Source organism: Haliotis rubra, unplaced genomic scaffold, assembly GCF_003918875.1.
Source record: "Haliotis rubra isolate DU_JTF1 unplaced genomic scaffold, ASM391887v1 Scf1365, whole genome shotgun sequence".
NCBI classification, from domain to species: domain Eukaryota; kingdom Metazoa; phylum Mollusca; class Gastropoda; order Lepetellida; family Haliotidae; genus Haliotis; species Haliotis rubra.
This window is the reverse complement of record NW_025765298.1, coordinates 75,171-97,864: the sequence shown is the minus strand read 5'-3', so window position 1 is coordinate 97,864 and position 22,694 is coordinate 75,171. Positions and strand designations below refer to the sequence as shown.

The following is a 22,694-nucleotide window of genomic DNA, read 5'->3' as shown; positions in this document are numbered from 1 at the left end:
GTGGTCCCTAATACCGCCCCACCAACAGGCACTTCTTGGTACTATTCTGTTGGCGGGAACTCCGGTCACCTTGTCGTCTGAGGGGCCATCATTCGCTTTGCAGGGTCCCTTGGGTCACCTGGCCCCGATTTCTCGAAACAAACTTAAGTCTGAGTTTTGACTTAAGTTAGAGCTTTTACTCAAATTTGAGAAAACGCAGGGAAATGCATTTCCCAGAATGAACTGAAATTAATATCAAACCCAAACATAGTAGACAACTTGAGTTTGGTAGATAGATTACTTAAGTTGTTTGGGCTTTTTTATTTTAAAAAATGCAGTTGAGTTAAAAATTCAGCTGTTTCAAATTGTCAAACTCAGTTTGAAATTTGAGTAAAAACTTAAGTTTGTTGGTCATGGTATAGGTTCCCAGTTTGCCCTAAATATGTTAACACCATACCCATAGGTTCCACAATATGTCGTAAGAGCCAACCCCGTACCGGGCTGTTCACCCCCATGAAGCAGACACGACGAGGTACAGGTGAAATATTGCTTCAATGCCACGTTACACCAGACTCACTCACGCTCTGTTGTACGGACAAACAGCCACATGTGGAGACAACTAGCCTTGTTCCACGCCTAGATGCAGATTTTGAATCTTTTCAGAGAGAAGACTTCCACGTCTGTGTTCTGCCGCCTTGCAGTCTAGGATCCTTCTGGTGCGGGGGTTCGGCTCTGGATGTTGTGGAGCTGTGAACTTGTCCTTCAACATCCGGAATGATCTTCCGTCAGTAAGACTCGACCTTCTTGACATGGAAGTGCTGCCTCTGCGAGGGAAGTCTGCCGAAGTTAGATCGGAGAAACAAGGCACATAACTGTCTTCAGGATTAGCTTCACCACTTGTCTGTTTCTCCAGTAATGAAGCGATGGACAGTCCACTCTGTCGACGATTTAGCCTGGGCTTCTGTACGTCTGATGGCATTAAAACACCGCCATCTTGAATCCCTGATGTGACAGGCGGTAGAAGCAGACGATCCTCGCTGTTAAATTTATCATCCGTGAAATTCAGTGATTTTGAAGACAGATTTCTTTTAAATTTGTATATATTCCCCATTGTCTTGGAATATTTCTCTCTGAACAATCTCCTCTCGTTGTCCACCTTCTTCACAGTACTCTGCAGTGACCTTGACACGCTTACATTGGCAGCGCGTACGGGTTGGGTGAACTCTCGGCCCGTCAGTTTGTCTCGAGACGTGTGTTTCACCAGACTCTTGGCTCGGCGTTCATACTCCAGGCGTCTCACCATCTCACCCATCTCACCCGATAATCTTTCGACAGGACGTTGTCGTCTGAAAAACAATAACAACATGTTATTTTATCTTCCTTTATTATGTCTGCTATGGTAATCAGGTGCAAAAGAGATCGTAAGAGGATGGGGTTTGACAGAGGTGATCGTTACTTATGATATCAATCACCGGATAATATGGTCCAGTCTTTATAATTTTAAGGCCGCCGTGATATTTCAGTAACGACAATCGAAACATGACCATTAACAGCATCCCCGACGTGGATATTGTATGGTTATAGAGCGGTGGCATATCTGGTATGAAGTGTGGTATGTCTGGTATGGTTGTAAAGAGGTGGTATATTTATATGTGTGTGGTATATTTCTCTATAGAGATATAGTATATTTATATGTGTGTGGTATATTTCTCTATAGAGAGATAGTATATTTATATGTGTGTGGTATATTTCGTATCGCTATAGAGAGATAGTATATTTATATGTGTGTGGTATATTTCGTATCGCTATAGAGATAGTATATTTATATGTGTGTGGTATATTTCTCATAGAGATATAGAGATATAGTATATTTATATGTGTGTGGTATATTTCTCTATAGAGATGAGTATATTTATATGTGTGTGGTATATTTCGTATCGCTATAGAGATAGTATATTTATATGTGTGTGTATATTTCTCGCTATAGAGATAGTATATATATGTGTGGTATATTCTCTGTAGAGAGATAGTATATTTATATTTATTATTGGTATATTTCGCATCGCTATAGAGATAGTATATTTATATGTATATTTCTATGTATAGTATATATATTGTGTGGTATATGCTATAGAGATGTGGTATATTTCATCGCTATAGAGATAGTATATTTATATGTGTGTGGTATATTTCGCATCGCTATAGAGAGATAGTATATTTATATGTGTGTGGTATATTTCGCATCGCTATAGAGAGATAGTATATTTATATGTGTGTGGTATATTTCGTATCGCTATAGAGAGATAGTATATTTATATGTGTGTGGTATATTTCGCATCGCTATAGAGATAGTATATATTTATATGTGTGTGGTATATTTCATCGCTATAGAGATAGTATATTTATATATGTGTGTATAGGTATATTTCGTATATCGCTATAGAGAGAGATAGTATATTTATATGTGTGTGGTATATTTCGCATCGCTATAGAGATGATATATATTTATATGTGTGTGGTATATTTCGCATCGCTATAGAGATAGTATATTTATATGTGTGTGGTATATTTCGCATCGCTATAGAGATAGTATATTTATATGTGTGTGGTATATTTCGCATCGCTATAGAGAGATATATTTCATATGTGTATGTGTGTGGTATATTTCGTATCGCTATAGAGATAGTATATTTATATGTGTGTGGTATATTTCGCATCGCTATAGAGATAGTATATTTATATGTGTGTGGTATATTTCATATCGCTATAGAGAGATAGTATATTTCTATGTGTGTGGTATATTTCGCATAGCTATAGAGAGATAGTATATTTATATGTGTGTGGTATATTTCGCATCGCTATAGAGAGATAGTATATTTATATGTGTGTGGTATATTTCGCATCGCTATAGAGAGATAGTATATTTATATGTGTGTGGTATATTTCGCATCGCTATAGAGAGATAGTATATTTATATGTGTGTGGTATATTTCGTATCGCTATAGAGAGATAGTATATTTATATGTGTGTGGTATATTTCTCTATAGAGAGATAGTATATTTATATGTGTGTGGTAGTTGCTGTGGTCTTTGTCGCCGGTGACGACATCAGCAACATACTATTCTTGGCCAGACGCTGCTAGTGTCTGGGCTGATTGTGGCCGGCAGATCTGGCACGGCGCTCGATATTGTAATGAGCTGACTAAGGACAACTTGAGATGTATCCCCTTGTACGATAGTCCACTCAAACACTATGGAAGCAGTCCTCCTCAACTCCTAATGTACAGTCATTGTGATTCTTATTGTTGTAATGAAATACGCTTGACACATTTGCACTTAAATCCAACTTTGTATTTATTATGCATATAAATATATGTTCTTGATGCAATATGGCTGAAACAATGCCGATACTACGTTACGTTTACACACTCAGTATCAATGCTTTCCTTCAAGAGTAGCAGTAGGGTAGTAGTTTATCACAATATTCCTGTCAGTCAGAGGCCATATATACCCCTATGGACCCCATCAATTAGAGTCTAGTTAGAGGCCATATATACCCCCATGGCCCCCATCAATCAGAGTCTAGTCAGAGGCCATATATACCCCTATGGCCCCCATCAATTAGAGTCTAGTTAGAGGCCATATATACCCCCATGGCCCCCATCAATCAGAGTCAGTCAGGGCCAGTCTAGTCAGAGTCTAGTCAGAGGCCATATATACCCCATGGACCCCATCAATTAGAGTCTAGTCAGAGGCCATATATACCCCCATGGCCCCCATCAATTAGAGTCTAGTCAGAGGCCATATATACCCCCATGGCCCCCATCAATTCTAGTCAGAGTCTAGTCAGAGGCCATATATACCCCATGGTCCCCATCAATCAGAGTCTAGTCAGAGGCCATATATACCCCATGGACCCCATCAATTAGAGTCTAGTCAGAGGCCATATATACCCCATGGACCCCATCAATTAGAGTCTAGTCAGAGGCCATATATACCCCCATGGACCCCATCAATCAGAGTCTAGTCAGAGGCCATATATACCCCATGGACCCCATCAATTAGAGTCTAGTCAGAGGCCATATATACCCCCATGGACCCCATCAATTAGAGTCTAGTCAGAGGCCATATATACCCCCATGGACCCCATCAATTAGAGTCTAGTCAGAGGCCATATATACCCCCATGGACCCCATCAATCAGAGTCTAGTCAGAGGCCATATATACCCCATGGCCCCCATCAATTAGAGTCTAGTCAGAGGCCATATATACCCCCCATGGACCCCATCAATCAGAGTCTAGTCAGAGGCCATATATACCCCCATGGACCCCATCAATCAGAGTCTAGTCAGAGGCCATATATACCCCCATGGACCCCATCAATTAGAGTCTAGTCAGAGGCCATATATACCCCCATGGACCCCATCAATTAGAGTCTAGTCAGAGGCCATATATACCCCCATGGCCCCATCAATTAGAGTCTAGTCAGAGGCCATATATACCCCCATGGCCCCCATCAATTAGAGTCTAGTCAGAGGCCATATATACCCCATGGCCCCATCAATCAGAGTCTAGTCAGAGGCCATATATACCCCCATGGCCCCCATCAATTAGAGTCTAGTCAGAGGCCATATATATGGCCCCCATCAATCAGAGTCTAGTCAGAGGCCATATATACCCCCATGGACCCCATCAATTGGGAGTCTAGTCAGAGGCCATATATACCCCATGGACCCCATCAATTAGAGTCTAGTCAGAGGCCATATATACCCCCATGGACCCCATCAATTAGAGTCTAGTCAGAGGCCATATATACCCCCATGGACCCCATCAATTAGAGTCTAGTCAGAGGCCATATATACCCCCATGGCCCCCATCAATTAGAGTCTAGTCAGAGGCCATATATACCCCATGGCCCCATCAATTAGAGTCTAGTCAGAGGCCATATATACCCCCCATGGCCCCATCAATTAGAGTCTAGTCAGAGTCTAGTCTAGTCAGAGGCCATATATACCCCATGGCCCCATCAATTAGAGTCTAGTCAGAGGCCATATATACCCCCATGGACCCCATCAATTAGAGTCTAGTCAGAGGCCATAGGCCCCATATACCCCATGGACCCCATCATCAATTAGAGTCTAGTCAGAGGCCATATATACCCCATGGACCCCATCAATTAGAGTCTAGTCAGAGGCATATATATACCCCATGGACCCCATCAATTAGAGTCTAGTCAGAGGCCATATATACCCCATGGACCCCATCAATCAGGGAGTCTAGTCAGAGGCCATATATACCCCATGGATCCCATCAATTAGAGTCTAGTCAGAGGCCATATATACCCCATGGACCCCATCAATCAGAGTCTAGTCAGAGGCCATATATACCCCCATGGACCCCATCAATTAGAGTCTAGTCAGAGGCCATATATACCCCCATGGCCCCCATCAATTAGAGTCTAGTCAGAGGCCATATATACCCCCATGGACCCCATCAATTAGAGTCTAGTCAGAGGCCATATATACCCCCATGGACCCCATCAATCAGAGTCTAGTCAGAGGCCATATATACCCCATGGACCCCATCAATTAGAGTCTAGTCAGAGGCCATATATACCCCATGGACCCCATCAATTAGAGTCTAGTCAGAGGCCATATATACCCCCATGGACCCCATCAATCAGAGTCTAGTCAGAGGCCATATATACCCCATGGCCCCATCAATTAGAGTCTAGTCAGGGCCATATATACCCCATGGCCCCATCAATCAGAGTCTAGTCAGAGGCCATATATACCCCATGGACCCCATCAATTAGAGTCTAGTCAGAGGCCATATATACCCCATGGACCCCATCAATCAGGAGTCTAGTCAGAGGCCATATATACCCCCATGGACCCCATCAATTAGAGTCTAGTCAGAGGCCATATATACCCCATGGACCCCATCAATCAGAGTCTAGTCAGAGGCCATATATACCCCCATGGACCCCATCAATTAGAGTCTAGTCAGAGGCCATATATACCCCATGGCCCCCATCAATCAGGAGTCTAGTCAGAGGCCATATATACCCCCATGGCCCCATCAATCAGAGTCTAGTCAGAGGCCATATATACCCCATGGACCCCATCAATTAGAGTCTAGTCAGAGGCCATATATACCCCCATGGACCCCATCAATCAGAGTCTAGTCAGAGGCCATATATACCCCATGGACCCCATCAATTAGAGTCTAGTCAGAGGCCATATATACCCCATGGACCCCATCAATCAGAGTCTAGTCAGAGGCCATATATACCCCATGGACCCCATCAATTAGAGTCTAGTCAGAGGCCATATATACCCCATGGACCCCATCAATTAGGAGTCTAGTCAGAGGCCATATATACCCCCATGGACCCCATCAATCAGAGTCTAGTCAGAGGCCATATATACCCCCATGGACCCCATCAATTAGGGAGTCTAGTCAGAGGCCATATATACCCCCATGGACCCCATCAATTAGAGTCTAGTCAGAGGCCATATATACCCCCATGGACCCCATCAATCAGAGTCTAGTCAGAGGCCATATATACCCCATGGACCCCATCAATTAGGAGTCTAGTCAGAGGCCATATATACCCCATGGACCCCATCAATTAGAGTCTAGTCAGAGGCCATATATACCCCCATGGACCCCATCAATCAGAGTCTAGTCAGAGGCCATATATACCCCCATGGACCCCATCAATTAGAGTCTAGTCAGAGGCCATATATACCCCCATGGACCCCATCAATTAGAGTCTAGTCAGAGGCCATATATACCCCCATGGACCCCATCAATCAGAGTCTAGTCAGAGGCCATATATACCCCATGGACCCCATCAATTAGAGTCTAGTCAGAGGCCATATATACCCCCATGGACCCCATCAATCAGAGTCTAGTCAGAGGCCATATATACCCCATGGACCCCATCAATTAGAGAGTCTAGTCAGAGACCATATATACCCCCATGGATCCCATCAATTAGAGTCTAGTCAGAGGCCATATATACCCCATGGACCCCATCAATCAGAGTCTAGTCAGAGGCCATATATACCCCATGGACCCCATCAATCAGAGTCTAGTCAGAGGCCATATATACCCCATGGACCCCATCAATCAGAGTCTAGTCAGAGGCCATATATACCCCCATGGACCCCATCAATTAGAGTCTAGTCAGAGGCCATATATACCCCCATGGACCCCATCAATCAGAGTCTAGTCAGAGGCCATATATACCCCATGGCCCCCATCAATTAGAGTCTAGTCAGAGGCCATATATACCCCCATGGACCCCATCAATTAGAGTCTAGTCAGAGGCCATATATACCCCATGGACCCCATCAATTAGAGTCTAGTCAGAGGCCATATATACCCCATGGACCCCATCAATCAGAGTCTAGTCAGAGGCCATATATACCCCCATGGACCCCATCAATTAGAGTCTAGTCAGAGGCCATATATACCCCATGGATCCCATCAATTAGAGTCTAGTCAGAGGCCATATATACCCCCATGGACCCCATCAATCAGAGTCTAGTCAGAGGCCATATATACCCCATGGACCCCATCAATCAGAGTCTAGTCAGAGGCCATATATACCCCCATGGCCCCATCAATTAGAGTCTAGTCAGAGGCCATATATACCCCCATGGACCCCATCAATTAGAGTCTAGTCAGAGGCCATATATACCCCCATGGACCCCATCAATCAGAGTCTAGTCAGAGGCCATATATACCCCCATGGACCCCATCAATTAGAGTCTAGTCAGAGGCCATATATACCCCCATGGACCCCATCAATCAGAGTCTAGTCAGAGGCCATATATACCCCCATGGACCCCATCAATTAGAGTCTAGTCAGAGGCCATATATACCCCCATGGACCCCATCAATTAGAGTCTAGTCTAGTCAGAGGCCATATATACCCCATGGACCCCATCAATCAGAGTCTAGTCAGAGGCCATATATACCCCCATGGACCCCATCAATCAGAGTCTAGTCAGAGGCCATATATACCCCTCATGGACCCCATCAATCAGAGTCTAGTCAGAGGCCATATATACCCCATGGACCCCATCAATTAGAGTCTAGTCAGAGGCAATATATACCCCCATGGACCCCATCAATCAGAGTCTAGTCAGAGGCCATATATACCCCCATGGCCCCATCAATCAGAGTCTAGTCAGAGGCCATATATACCCCCATGGACCCCATCAATCAGAGTCTAGTCAGAGGCCATATATACCCCCATGGACCCCATCAATTAGAGTCTAGTCAGAGGCCATATATACCCCATGGACCCCATCAATTAGAGTCTAGTCAGAGGCCATATATACCCCCATGGACCCCATCAATCAGAGTCTAGTCAGAGGCCATATATACCCCCATGGACCCCATCAATTAGAGTCTAGTCAGAGGCCATATATACCCCCATGGATCCCCATCAATTAGAGTCTAGTCAGAGGCCATATATACCCCCATGGACCCCATCAATCAGAGTCTAGTCAGAGGCCATATATACCCCCATGGACCCCATCAATCAGAGTCTAGTCAGAGGCCATATATACCCCATGGCCCCATCAATCAGAGTCTAGTCAGAGGCCATATATACCCCATGGACCCCATCAATTAGAGTCTAGTCAGAGGCCATATATACCCCATGGACCCCATCAATCAGAGTCTAGTCAGAGGCCATATATACCCCCATGGACCCCATCAATCAGAGTCTAGTCAGAGGCCATATATACCCCATGGACCCCATCAATTAGAGTCTAGTCAGAGGCCATATATACCCCATGGACCCCATCAATCAGAGTCTAGTCAGAGGCCATATATACCCCATGGACTATCAATCAGAGTGTAGTCAGAGGCCATATATACCCCCATGGACCCCATCAATTAGAGTCTAGTCAGAGGCCATATATACCCCCATGGACCCCATCAATAAGAGTCTAGTCAGAGGCCATATATACCCCCCATGGACCCCATCAATCAGAGTCTAGTCAGAGGCCATATATACCCCCATGGACCCCATCAATCAGAGTCTAGTCAGAGGCCATATATACCCCATGGACCCCATCAATCAGAGTCTAGTCAGAGGCCATATATACCCCATGGACCCCATCAATTAGAGTCTAGTCAGGGCCATATATACCCCCATGGACCCCATCAATCAGAGTCTAGTCAGAGGCCATATATACCCCCATGGACCCCATCAATTAGAGTCTAGTCAGAGGCCATATATACCCCATGGACCCCATCAATCAGAGTCTAGTCAGAGGCCATATATACCCCCATGGACCCCATCAATTAGAGTCTAGTCAGAGGCCATATATACCCCCATGGACCCCATCAATTAGAGTCTAGTCAGAGGCCATATATACCCCATGGACCCCATCAATCAGAGTCTAGTCAGAGGCCATATATACCCCCATGGACCCCATCAATTAGAGTCTAGTCAGAGGCCATATATACCCCATGGACCCCATCAATCAGAGTCTAGTCAGAGGCCATATATACCCCCATGGACCCCATCAATTAGAGTCTAGTCAGAGGCCATATATACCCCCATGGACCCCATCAATCAGAGTCTAGTCAGAGGCCATATATATACCCCATGGCCCCATCAATCAGAGTCTAGTCAGAGGCCATATACCCCATGGACCCCATCAATCAGAGTCTAGTCAGAGGCATATATACCCCATGGACCCCATCAATTAGAGTCTAGTCAGAGGCCATATATACCCCATGGACCCCATCAATTAGAGTCTAGTCAGAGGCCATATATACCCCCATGGACCCCATCAATTAGAGTCTAGTCAGAGGCCATATATACCCCCATGGACCCCATCAATTAGAGTCTAGTCAGAGGCCATATATACCCCCATGGACCCCATCAATTAGAGTCTAGTCAGAGGCCATATATACCCCATGGACCCCATCAATCAGAGTCTAGTCAGAGGCCATATATACCCCATGGACCCCATCAATTAGAGAGTCTAGTCAGAGGCCATATATACCCCATGGACCCCATCAATTAGAGTCTAGTCAGAGGCCATATATACCCCCATGGACCCCATCAATTAGAGTCTAGTCAGAGGCCATATATACCCCATGGACCCCATCAATCAGAGAGTCTAGTCAGAGGCCATATACCCCCATGGACCCCATCAATTAGAGTCTAGTCAGAGGCCATATATACCCCATGGACCCCATCAATTAGAGTCTAGTCAGAGGCCATATATACCCCATGGACCCCATCAATCAGAGTCTAGTCAGAGGCCATATATACCCCATGGACCCCATCAATCAGAGAGTCTAGTCAGAGGCCATATATACCCCATGGACCCCATCAATCAGAGTCTAGTCAGAGGCCATATATACCCCATGGACCCCATCAATTAGAGTCTAGTCAGAGGCCATATATACCCCCATGGACCCCATCAATCAGAGTCTAGTCAGAGGCCATATATACCCCATGGACCCCATCAATCAGAGTCTAGTCAGAGGCCATATATACCCCCATGGACCCCATCAATTAGAGTCTAGTCAGAGGCCATATATACCCCATGGACCCCATCAATTAGAGTCTAGTCAGAGGCCATATATACCCCCATGGACCCCATCAATTAGAGTCTAGTCAGAGGCCATATATACCCCCATGGACCCCATCAATCAGAGTCTAGTCAGAGGCCATATATACCCCCATGGACCCCATCAATTAGAGTCTAGTCAGAGGCCATATATACCCCCATGGACCCCATCAATTAGAGTCTGTAGTCAGAGGCCATATATACCCCATGGATCCCATCAATTAGAGTCTAGTCAGAGGCCATATATACCCCATGGACCCCATCAATCAGAGTCTAGTCAGAGGCCATATATACCCCCATGGCCCCCATCAATCAGAGTCTAGTCAGAGGCCATATATACCCCCATGGACCCCATCAATTAGAGTCTAGTCAGAGGCCATATATACCCCATGGACCCCATCAATCAGAGTCTAGTCAGAGGCCATATATACCCCCATGGACCCCATCAATTAGAGTCTAGTCAGAGGCCATATATACCCCCATGGACCCCATCAATCAGAGTCTAGTCAGAGGCCATATATACCCCCATGGACCCCATCAATTAGAGTCTAGTCAGAGGCCATATATATACCCCATGGACCCCATCAATCAGAGTCTAGTCAGAGGCCATATATACCCCCATGGACCCCATCAATTAGAGTCTAGTCAGAGGCCATATATACCCCATGGATCCCATCAATTAGAGTCTAGTCAGAGGCCATATATACCCCATGGACCCCATCAATCAGAGTCTAGTCAGAGGCCATATATACCCCATGGACCCCATCAATCAGAGTCTAGTCAGAGGCCATATATACCCCATGGCCCCCATCAATCAGAGTCTAGTCAGAGGCCATATATACCCCATGGACCCCATCAATTAGAGTCTAGTCAGAGGCCATATATATACCCCATGGACCCCATCAATCAGAGTCTAGTCAGAGGCCATATATACCCCATGGCCCCCATCAATCAGAGTCTAGTCAGAGGCCATATATACCCCATGGACCCCATCAATTAGAGTCTAGTCAGAGGCCATATATACCCCATGGACCCCATCAATCAGAGTCTAGTCAGAGGCCATATATACCCCCATGGACCCCATCAATTAGAGTCTAGTCAGAGGCCATATATACCCCCATGGACCCCATCAATCAGAGTCTAGTCAGAGGCCATATATACCCCCATGGACCCCATCAATTAGAGTCTAGTCAGAGACCATATATACCCCATGGATCCCATCAATTAGAGTCTAGTCAGAGGCCATATATACCCCATGGACCCCATCAATCAGAGTCTAGTCAGAGGCCATATATACCCCATGGCCCCCATCAATCAGAGTCTAGTCAGAGGCCATATATACCCCATGGACCCCATCAATCAGAGTCTAGTCAGAGGCCATATATACCCCATGGCCCCCATCAATCAGAGTCTAGTCAGAGGCCATATATACCCCATGGCCCCCATCAATCAGAGTCTAGTCAGAGGCCATATATACCCCCATGGACCCCATCAATTAGAGTCTAGTCAGAGGCCATATATACCCCATGGACCCCATCAATCAGAGTCTAGTCAGAGGCCATATATACCCCCCATGGACCCCATCAATTAGAGTCTAGTCAGAGGCCATATATACCCCCATGGACCCCATCAATTAGGAGTCTAGTCAGAGGCCATATATACCCCCATGGACCCCATCAATTAGAGTCTAGTCAGAGGCCATATATACCCCATGGACCCCATCAATTAGAGTCTAGTCAGAGGCCATATATACCCCCATGGCCCCCATCAATCAGAGTCTAGTCAGAGGCCATATATACCCCCATGGACCCCATCAATAAGAGTCTAGTCAGAGGCCATATATACCCCCATGGACCCCATCAATTAGAGTCTAGTCAGAGGCCATATATACCCCCATGGACCCCATCAATTAGAGTCTAGTCAGAGGCCATATATACCCCCATGGCCCCCATCAATCAGAGTCTAGTCAGAGGCCATATATACCCCCATGGACCCCATCAATCAGAGTCTAGTCAGAGGCCATATATACCCCCATGGACCCCATCAATTAGAGTCTAGTCAGAGGCCATATATACCCCCATGGACCCCATCAATCAGAGTCTAGTCAGAGGCCATATATACCCCCATGGACCCCATCAATAAGAGTCTAGTCAGAGGCCATATATACCCCCATGGGCCCCATCAATAAGAGTCTATGTCAATTCCATGTCTATGTCTGTCATTCAATGGCCGTGTACACGCCTATGTCTGTTTCTTGGCAAATCAGAGGCTATATTCACCCTCATGTGTATATTTACCAATCAGTGATATATGCTTCTGTCTATATTTCTGCAAATTAGAGGCTATCTATCCACACCCTTGTCTATGTCTGCCAATCAGTAATATAAACGCCTGTCGGTATTTCTGCCAATCAAGGGATATCTATCCACACCCTTGTCTATGTCTGCCAATCAGTAATATAAACGCCTGTCGGTATTTCTGCCAATCAAGGGCTATCTATCCACACCCTTGTCTATGTCTGCCAATCAGTAATATAAACGCCTGTCTATATTTCTGCCAATCAAGGGCTATCTATCCACACCCTTGTCTATGTCTGCCAATCAGTAATATAAACGCCTGTCTATATTTCTGACAATCAAGGGCTATCTATACACACCCATGTCTATGTCTGACAATCAGTGATATATGCTTCCGCCTATATTTCTGCCAATCAAGGGCTATCTATACACACCCTTGTCTATGTCTGCCAATCAGTGACTTCACTCAAGTGACTTCTTCTTAATCCCCCAGCACATGACAAGTGCTCAGAGGATCAGAAAAATTTTGTTTCTACAAAACCAGCATTGTTTCTGGCTTTTGTCACAAATCATTTTGTTAGAACTATTACATGATATCATCATGGCAGAATCTTATGAAAATCAGTTTAAAGCAGAGCTCTACAAGAAATATGAAGTTTGCAAGAGAGTTTTAATTCCAAAGGCGGAGCATTTCACAATGATAGATGATCTTAGAGCAGCAGCAGACACTGGTGGAACAAAGGACAGACATGGATACTACCTCCTATCAAAGAAAGTACCAAGTTAAGGCTACTTACGCTCACTTTGTATTGGTCATGACGTGCAATTACTTCTTGATTTTGTCATATAAGGTTTTAAAAGTTTCTCATATTTTTTTCAGGTTTGAGATACTGCAGTGTGGTGATGTTGAGAAACTCATCAAAAAGCGTATCCCCACCAGATGAGGATCCAGTATATTATGCCAGCATAGAAGACACCTACGATGTGGTCAAGCGAGCTCACACAGGCCATGGTGGACGTGATCGGAGGACCGAAGGGGTCAACAAAGAGTATGACAACCCGTGAAGCTCTGGAAGTTTTCAAGTCTTACTGCCAGGAATGTCAGAAGAAGCGCAAGCGCGTCCCATTCTCACACAGACATTCGCCTCACGTGCTCAAATTGATCTTATTGATATGCAGTCCATGGCCGAAAATTCGTTCAAGTGGATCATGGTCTATCAAGACCACCTGACCAAGTTTGTTATTCTACAAGCATTAACCTCAAAGCGTGCTGCTGAAGTTGCCCGTCATCTGCTGGATATTATCTTCTTGTTTGCGCTCCATCTATCCCCCAGAGTGACGATGGAAGTGAATATACTGCCGAGGTTATCTCTGAACTGAAACTGGTGTGGCCCCGACTTGTCCTGATTCAAGGTAAACCTGGATTGTGACCCTGCACCTCCAGCTAGCCCAGTTGATCAGGGGAACAGTGATATGCCAGAGCTCACAGTGAGTGCCAGAGTTTCACAGTCCACTCCAGAGTACAGGGATCCACCACCAGTGAGTCCTGCTCCAGTTGCTGTCACCGCGGATATACTCAATGCCCGTATACAAAACATCATAAGTGAGAGTAAAGGCGCCAGCTCTGCCCAGATGGCACAAGCTCAGCGTATGGTCAAGAGGAGTCGAACTGAACTAGCCAGTGGTCAGGTGGGAGACAGCGTAGCTACCCCTGGTGGCTAGGGGACGTGATGGTGATCCACGTAATATTCTGGGAATAATCATGGACCATGGTGAGAATGACATTTACACTATTTGAGTTAAAGCAGGGATTCTGAAAGGGAAGTTTTCATGCAATCAGTTTGATTTGTGTCTCCAGCATTTACTTACTGACTCTGATGTAGACCGTACAGAGACAGCAACACTACGTCACAGCAGCCAGTTGTGTCTCCAGCATTTACTTACTGACTCTGATGTAGACCGTACAGAGACAGTAACACTACGTCACAGCAGCCAGTTGTGTCTCCAGCATTTACTTACTGACTCTGATGTAGACCGTACAGAGACAGTAACACTACGTCACAGCAGCCAGTTGTGTCTCCAGCATTTACTTACTGACTCTGATGTAGACCGTACAGAGACAGTAACACTACGTCACAGCAGCCAGTTGTGTCTCCAGCATTTACTTACTGACTCTGATGTAGACCGTACAGAGACAGTAACACTACGTCACAGCAGCCAGTTGTGTCTCCAGCATTTACTTACTGACTCTGATGTAGACCGTACAGAGACAGTAACACTACGTCACAGCAGCCAGTTGTGTCTCCAGCATTTACTTACTGACTCTGATGTAGACCGTACAGAGACAGTAACACTACGTCACAGCAGCCAGTTGTGTCTCCAGCATTTACTTACTGACTCTGATGTAGACCGTACAGAGACAGTAACACTACGTCACAGCAGCCAGTTGTGTCTCCAGCATTTACTTACTGACTGATGAAGACCATACAGAGACAGTAACACTACGTCACAGCGGCCAGTTGTGTCTCCAGCATTTACTTACTGACTCTGATGTAGACCGTACAGAGACAGTAACACTACGTCACAGCAGCCAGTTGTGTCTCCAGCATTTACTTACTGACTCTGATGTAGACCGTACAGAGACAGTAACACTACGTCACAGCAGCCAGTTGTGTCTCCAGCATTTACTTACTGACTCTGATGTAGACCGTACAGAGACAGTAACACTACGTCACAGCAGCCAGTTGTGTCTCCAGCATTTACTTACTGACTCTGATGTAGACCGTACAGAGACAGTAACACTACGTCACAGCAGCCAGTTGTGTCTCCAGCATTTACTTACTGACTCTGATGTAGACCGTACAGAGACAGTAACACTACGTCACAGCAGCCAGTTGTGTCTCCAGCATTTACTTACTGACTCTGATGTAGACCGTACAGAGACAGTAACACTACGTCACAGCAGCCAGTTGTGTCTCCAGCATTTACTTACTGACTCTGATGTAGACCGTACAGAGACAGTAACACTACGTCACAGCAGCCAGTTGTGTCTCCAGCATTTACTTACTGACTCTGATGTAGACCGTACAGAGACAGTAACACTACGTCACAGCAGCCAGTTGTGTCTCCAGCATTTACTTACTGACTCTGATGTAGACCGTACAGAGACAGTAACACTACGTCACAGCAGCCAGTTGTGTCTCCAGCATTTACTTACTGACTCTGATGTAGACCGTACAGAGACAGTAACACTACGTCACAGCAGCCAGTTGTGTCTCCAGCATTTACTTACTGACTCTGATGTAGACCGTACAGAGACAGTAACACTACGTCACAGCAGCCAGTTGTGTCTCCAGCATTTACTTACTGACTCTGATGTAGACCGTACAGAGACAGTAACACTACGTCACAGCAGCCAGTTGTGTCTCCAGCATTTACTTACTGACTCTGATGTAGACCGTACAGAGACAGTAACACTACGTCACAGCAGCCAGTTGTGTCTCCAGCATTTACTTACTGACTCTGATGTAGACCGTACAGAGACAGTAACACTACGTCACAGCAGCCAGTTGTGTCTCCAGCATTTACTTACTGACTCTGATGTAGACCGTACAGAGACAGTAACACTACGTCACAGCAGCCAGTTGTGTCTCCAGCATTTACTTACTGACTCTGATGTAGACCGTACAGAGACAGTAACACTACGTCACAGCAGCCAGTTGTGTCTCCAGCATTTACTTACTGACTCTGATGTAGACCGTACAGAGACAGTAACACTACGTCACAGCAGCCAGTTGTGTCTCCAGCATTTACTTACTGACTCTGATGTAGACCGTACAGAGACAGTAACACTACGTCACAGCAGTCAGTTGTGTCTCCAGCATTTACTTACTGACTCTGATGTAGACCGTACAGAGACAGTAACACTACGTCACAGCAGCCAGTTGCGTCTCCAGCATTTACTTACTGACTGATGTAGACCGTACAGAGACAGTAACACTACGTCACAGCAGCCAGTTGCGTCTCCAGCATTTACTTACTGACTGATGTAGACCGTACAGAGACAGTAACACTACGTCACAGCAGCCAGTTGTGAAAAAACAAGATGAACTAGTCAGATTTTGACAAGTGATGTGCTAGTTCAACTGAATGACTTCTTTGATATATGATTAACATTTTGTGATGAAAGACCCAACTCTATTACTATTTTGATGCATGATTTAGCTTTTGATTTGAATGTAGGAGTTTGTGGTGATTGAGTTGTCACAGTATTCAGTATACTTTAATAGTTAAATAAAAATTCTACTTTATCTTGATGTGCAACTTGTAAAACATTTTTATTATAGCGTCAATAAATGCTTTACACTGAACTTTTGTGGTCTTGACGGCATTTCAGTCATTTCACGTAATGCCTGACCATGATTGTTAGTCATTTCATGTAATGACTGGACTTTTCAGTCAGTCAGAGAGAGAGAGAGAGAGAGAGAGAGAGAGAGAGAGAGAGAGAGAGAGAGAGAGAGAGAGAGAGAGAGAGAGAGGGAGGGAGAAAGAGAGAATGTTTATTAAAGTGTCACGTGCTTTTGCAATAAAATACATTACACTACATACATACATTAAACACAAAAAGCACCCGGCCATTTGGCCTATGAGACACTAAAATCATAAGCATTATCACAGTAATACAATAAAATAAGAGAATACAAATAAAACACACCACTGCATACATTCCAGATTAATAACATGATGTTTTAATCACACAAAAGTTATAAGTGCACTTCACCATATTGGCGGAAACGTGCACACTCACACGCACACTCACACGCAAATACGCAATTATGCACTCACTCAACCCCTCACGCAATCCTGCATTCACACACATCGTACAATCACGCACTCACATACACAATCACAGGCTTACGCTATGTCATTCTCGCACAAACATGTACACGTACATACGCAATAACGTACTCACGCGCACATACATACATACATACATACATACATACATACATACATACATACATACATACATACATACATACATACATACATACATACATACATACATACATACATACATACATTGACACACACACACATACATACATACACAGGTGCACACATACATACATACACAGGTACACACATACATACACAGGTACACACATATTTACATATACAGGTACACACATATATACATATACAGGTACACACATACATACACATACATATACACACATACAGTTCACTGCATACTGCACACACTCTGCTTTTTGCTTTATCACACTCTGCACACCTTCCACACACATATACCCCACATGAACAGACACACAAAACACATGGATATAAGCATATTAAAATACTATATCAAAAGTGAGGTTCTTCTTCTCACCATAAGATGCACCTTGGAAGCAAGTAGAAGGTGGCATTGACGACTTTGCATTACAAAATTATATTTTTCGTTGATTTGTTTCTTCATAAAAGCATGATCTATTTTCAGGGCCAATTTAAAAACGTCGTACATAATATCAGAGTACAGCGGGCACGTGATGGTGAAGTGGGCTTACACGTATTGCCTAGTGCTCACAGGCACTTCACGAAATGACTGATTCATTTAGTCATTACACGAAATGACTGCTTACACATATTGACTGTAACATATATACCCACCCTTGTCTATGTCTGCCAATCAGAAGCTATCTATACACACCCATGTCTATGTCTACCAATCAGAGCTTGCCACATGTACTTTGAGACCTATATTTGTCAGTCGGATATACATGTTTATATCTGTACGTGACTGATGACACACTCGTGTCTACATCTACAGGTAACCCACTACATACACTACGGTGTTCAGTAAATAAAGGCGACAAAATCTTTCCACATTCATAAGAAGTCTCTGCTAAAAGCAGAGTCGATTCTACAGTTGTGACTATATCATGAGTATATATTTGTTTCAGCAACATTACTCATATGATGTTGTTTGTAAACAAATCGGAATTGGACCAGACAATCTAGTGATTGTCACCATGCAATACGATGACAGAGCTTGTGACAATGAATCACTATAAAGTAGTGGTGATCCCAGGTGTTCGCGACAAGGTGAGCGTAACCTGCCCCACCAGTGACATCACATATGCCAAGTCTAGTCAATTGGTCACTGAAATATTTCGGGAACGTATGTTATAAGTCAAAATAGGGATTTGCATCGGACATCGGAAAGCAGTGCGCGGTAGCTGTCCAGAGAAAACAGAGAAAAGACAAGAATAAAAACGGCCGAAGTTAATCTAGCGGAGTTAATGTCGGATCCAGAGTTATTATCGGATCCAGACCATATTAATATTTCATGCAGCTCTAATAGGCTAAGCGTTGACAGCTGCGAAGTGTTCCGGGCAGATATCGATCTGGGCAGACTACGCTCCGTAGACAGCTCCGTGCTGTAATCTTGACAAACTTAGCCCTTGTCAACAGCCTAGTGTAACCAAACGGACATTTCAAGCGCATTACAAGGGCGATTAGAGCTGGGAACAATAGCCATTATCAACTTCGCGGTTTGGGATTGAAAACATACACGCGTGCTTGCACATACACGTGTATATATGGACATAATGTTAAGAAATAGTTACAATTTTCAGACACCCAAATCTATCAGCCAAGAAATGTATGTGCAATCGTTCAACCAAGGTCATTCAACTGTGGCGTCTGACTTCACTAACACTGTTAATACTTGGATACTTAGAACATTAGTGCACATACACTGCCATCACAACCTTGATTTATATTCAGCTGTCAAGAGTCTGTCCGATACTGCACTGCCGACTACGACTTGGTTGCAGCGACTTGTAGGCTCATGAATATGGACGACATATTTAACTACCTCTGTTAGTTCTTGTGAAGATCCATGGAACGTTCAAGTACACTGCTTTGTCATGGGTCCTAAATACATTGACTGAAGACTACGGTTGTTTTATTAGCTTAAAGGGTTTCAGGAAAACTCGGATCCTATAGGTAGTAATGGCGAAATATGCACCGTTTATTCAAGTATCCTGAAATCGTTCCGGTTTTGTTTAAATTTCTGAATCAAGAATGGAGAGCTAAGCCATGACGGCTGGTTGACCAGTCCATACTCTTCACGAATAAATATACTACATACACATTAGATTACCATGTCGTCCTACTTGCCCCATCCCACCAGTCCGCTACACCCCACCCCCGGTCCTCTCCATCCTACCCAACCTCCACAGGGAGGTACCGTCAGGCACCCTCACTCACAGCTATCCACTGTGCACCATAGGCTCTCGAGCTTTCAGATTCCAATCAGTATTTCGGGCCTAAGTACAATTGTTACAATTAAATGCACGTAGTGATGGTGACATTTCTTGCATTGAAAACATGTTTTAGATAAATTGCAGTATATTTGATAACATGAATATTCTTAGAATGTTGCAGACTGGACAATATTTGTTTATCTCTTACAGGTGCTGATATATATGATAAATACTTACTTCATAAATCTGAACACTTGGTACACACAAATATTGCTTGAAATTCACTTTCAATATTACCCGTATTACAATGTTTACAACTGGATTCGTTATTATCAAACAAATCTCTTGGCTTTGCGTAAATCATTAATTCTAAAATCATGAAAACCAATTCAAAATGTACACAATGTCAGTATGAAGGAATTTGTTTTGTAGATTCATTACATGAAATTCGGGCTATAACAAAGGTATATGAGAAGAATAGTGTTCTAATAAACTTGAATTATTTATTGACGTAGACCATTCTTGGAAGGAAATGTGTTGAAGACTTTGCTTATTCATTTCAAACCTCTTGTGAAATCTACACAAAAGAAACTCTCTAACATGTGATGGCCAATTAAGCCTACCATTATCACTTGTCACTTTAAGAAAATATAACTTTGCCTAGGGTACCTATAAAGATCCATTTTTATGTCGTTAAACGAGACCCAGAAACATCCGTTCTCTTCCTACGAGCCCCCAAACCAAACAGGCCATTAAACCCAGCACCACATCGTTTGTTTGTCTTCAGTGGAAAGGATTACTGTACCTGTAGTTCTGTACTGTACACTGTCCTTCTATGATTCTTATACAGTTAAACCTCGTTACATTTGCCCCCGTTAATACAGACATCCCGCTTTGCGGACCATGGTGTTGAGAGTGTATCTGTCTCGACAGTATTTCATATTTATGATTCGTTAATTCGAACGTTTGTTAATCCGAACTTATTTCCGGCACTACCTAGGCCTGATAGACATCGTTGCCTCACTGGCAAATAAAGTGATGTTCGAGTAGTTTGACCTCATCCAATATCTGAGAAATAAGCTTGTAGACTGTAAAAAGGACAGACTGTAAAAAAGCCCATAGTCATTTTACCAAGACAATTGATATACAATATGAAGGAATTATACTTACTTTACAAACAGATTGTAAGGAAATGTCTTGTGTTCTTCAGAGGAGCTTGCTTGTATATCCGTGACTCTCCACCAGCTTCAAGACTTCCACACCTGTCAGGTATAACTAATTGCCCCTCGCTTCGCCGGGGTCTGCTCAGCACGGGTTAGGGTGGTTATTTCTCTATAACTCACTCATCCTTCACACCACGTGTGTTAACACATGTCCCACGGGCCAGGCTACAGCTCCGTGGGGGACAGTCACTTGGCAGATTAATTACCGGACAAAGAGTAGCTGTAGCGGTAACGCCTCACACGCTCTTGCCCACAGCTTAGAAACGTAATCCACGACGTGCAGGAGTTATGTCCCTTGTGTTTAGATTATCTTTGACAACATTCAGGGTACGTTAATGAAATTCAGTCGAATGTTGTCTGTTACCACAGCTTGTGTGTAACAATCTGATACTTGACGATTACCGGGATTACCGATGGTCAGTTTCAAATGTAGAACCGTTTTATAGTCTCTACCTGGATACGAGTGAGTGAGGGAATCCCTGAACACCAACTTGAAGTAAATATCACACGTATTACATATATATTAGGGACACTTTATTATGTGTTAGGAGCTCAAACATAGACAGGAGAAATACACACATACCCATGTTGATATCACGTATGTTGTACTGATTTGATCGCGTGTAGTTTCACACGAAATTGATGACATGACTAACTTCCACTGAGTGAGTGAGTTGCTTCCAACAGTTTTCCGCAAGACAGCTTCATACATTGTAGCCATGTAGGAAATGGAGCTCCGACCTTGAGTGTGACGATCGAACGCCTATACCACTGGGCCACCACCGACGAGGGTCTGGGAACCACGTTCGTTAATCGTGACGCAGTCTGTGGCACACACCTGTAGGTCATTCCGATACTGAGTAACCCTTGTTATCTCAGCAGACTAGCTCGTTCACTGAGGTTATTCTGCGGTAGGTGCTGTGTTAGTAATGGGCTGAAAAAGCTGATGAAACGGGATTCATCGATTAGGTTTCCAGACATGTCCATAATTACGACAATCTTCCTGTATACGTCAGTCTGTTAACGGTAATCTGTCTGACGGCCCGACTGCACAGAGCGGGCATTACATGGCTCGTCAACTAAACGCACAAAACAGACAAGTGGCGTTCAACATATCTAGTAAAATATTGATATCTGAAGACTGGGACACTCTTTAGTCTCCCTTTCATGTTCGTAACAACACCGAATCTCTAACTGATTGATTGAACAATAGTATACTCCAGTTAATCCGGATTCCTACAAATATGTGACTGTATGTCGCCACAGTAAACCCCTGTTTATCCGGATACCCTGTATAACGTGATGTGACTGT

General features: G+C 44.1%; 1 protein-coding gene across 1 annotated transcript; it reads right to left on the bottom strand.

Annotated features, from left to right (window-relative positions):
• Positions 1–317: 317 nt before the first annotated feature.
• Positions 318–21,529, bottom strand: LOC124268150. The gene is made up of 2 exons (XM_046703172.1): positions 21,330–21,529; positions 318–1,325 (listed from the first exon to the last, which is right to left on the bottom strand). Exon 2 carries the CDS (start codon positions 1,289–1,291, stop codon positions 599–601), a length of 693 nt encoding a protein of 230 aa, XP_046559128.1. The 5' UTR covers positions 1,292–1,325; positions 21,330–21,529; the 3' UTR covers positions 318–598.
• Positions 21,530–22,694: the final 1,165 nt, after the last annotated feature.

What these genes read in the sequence shown, in the direction of transcription:
- LOC124268150 (XM_046703172.1), bottom strand. Translation starts at nt 1,291, where the DNA reads ATGGGTGAGATGGTGAGACGCCTGGAGTATGAACGCCGAGCCAAGAGT.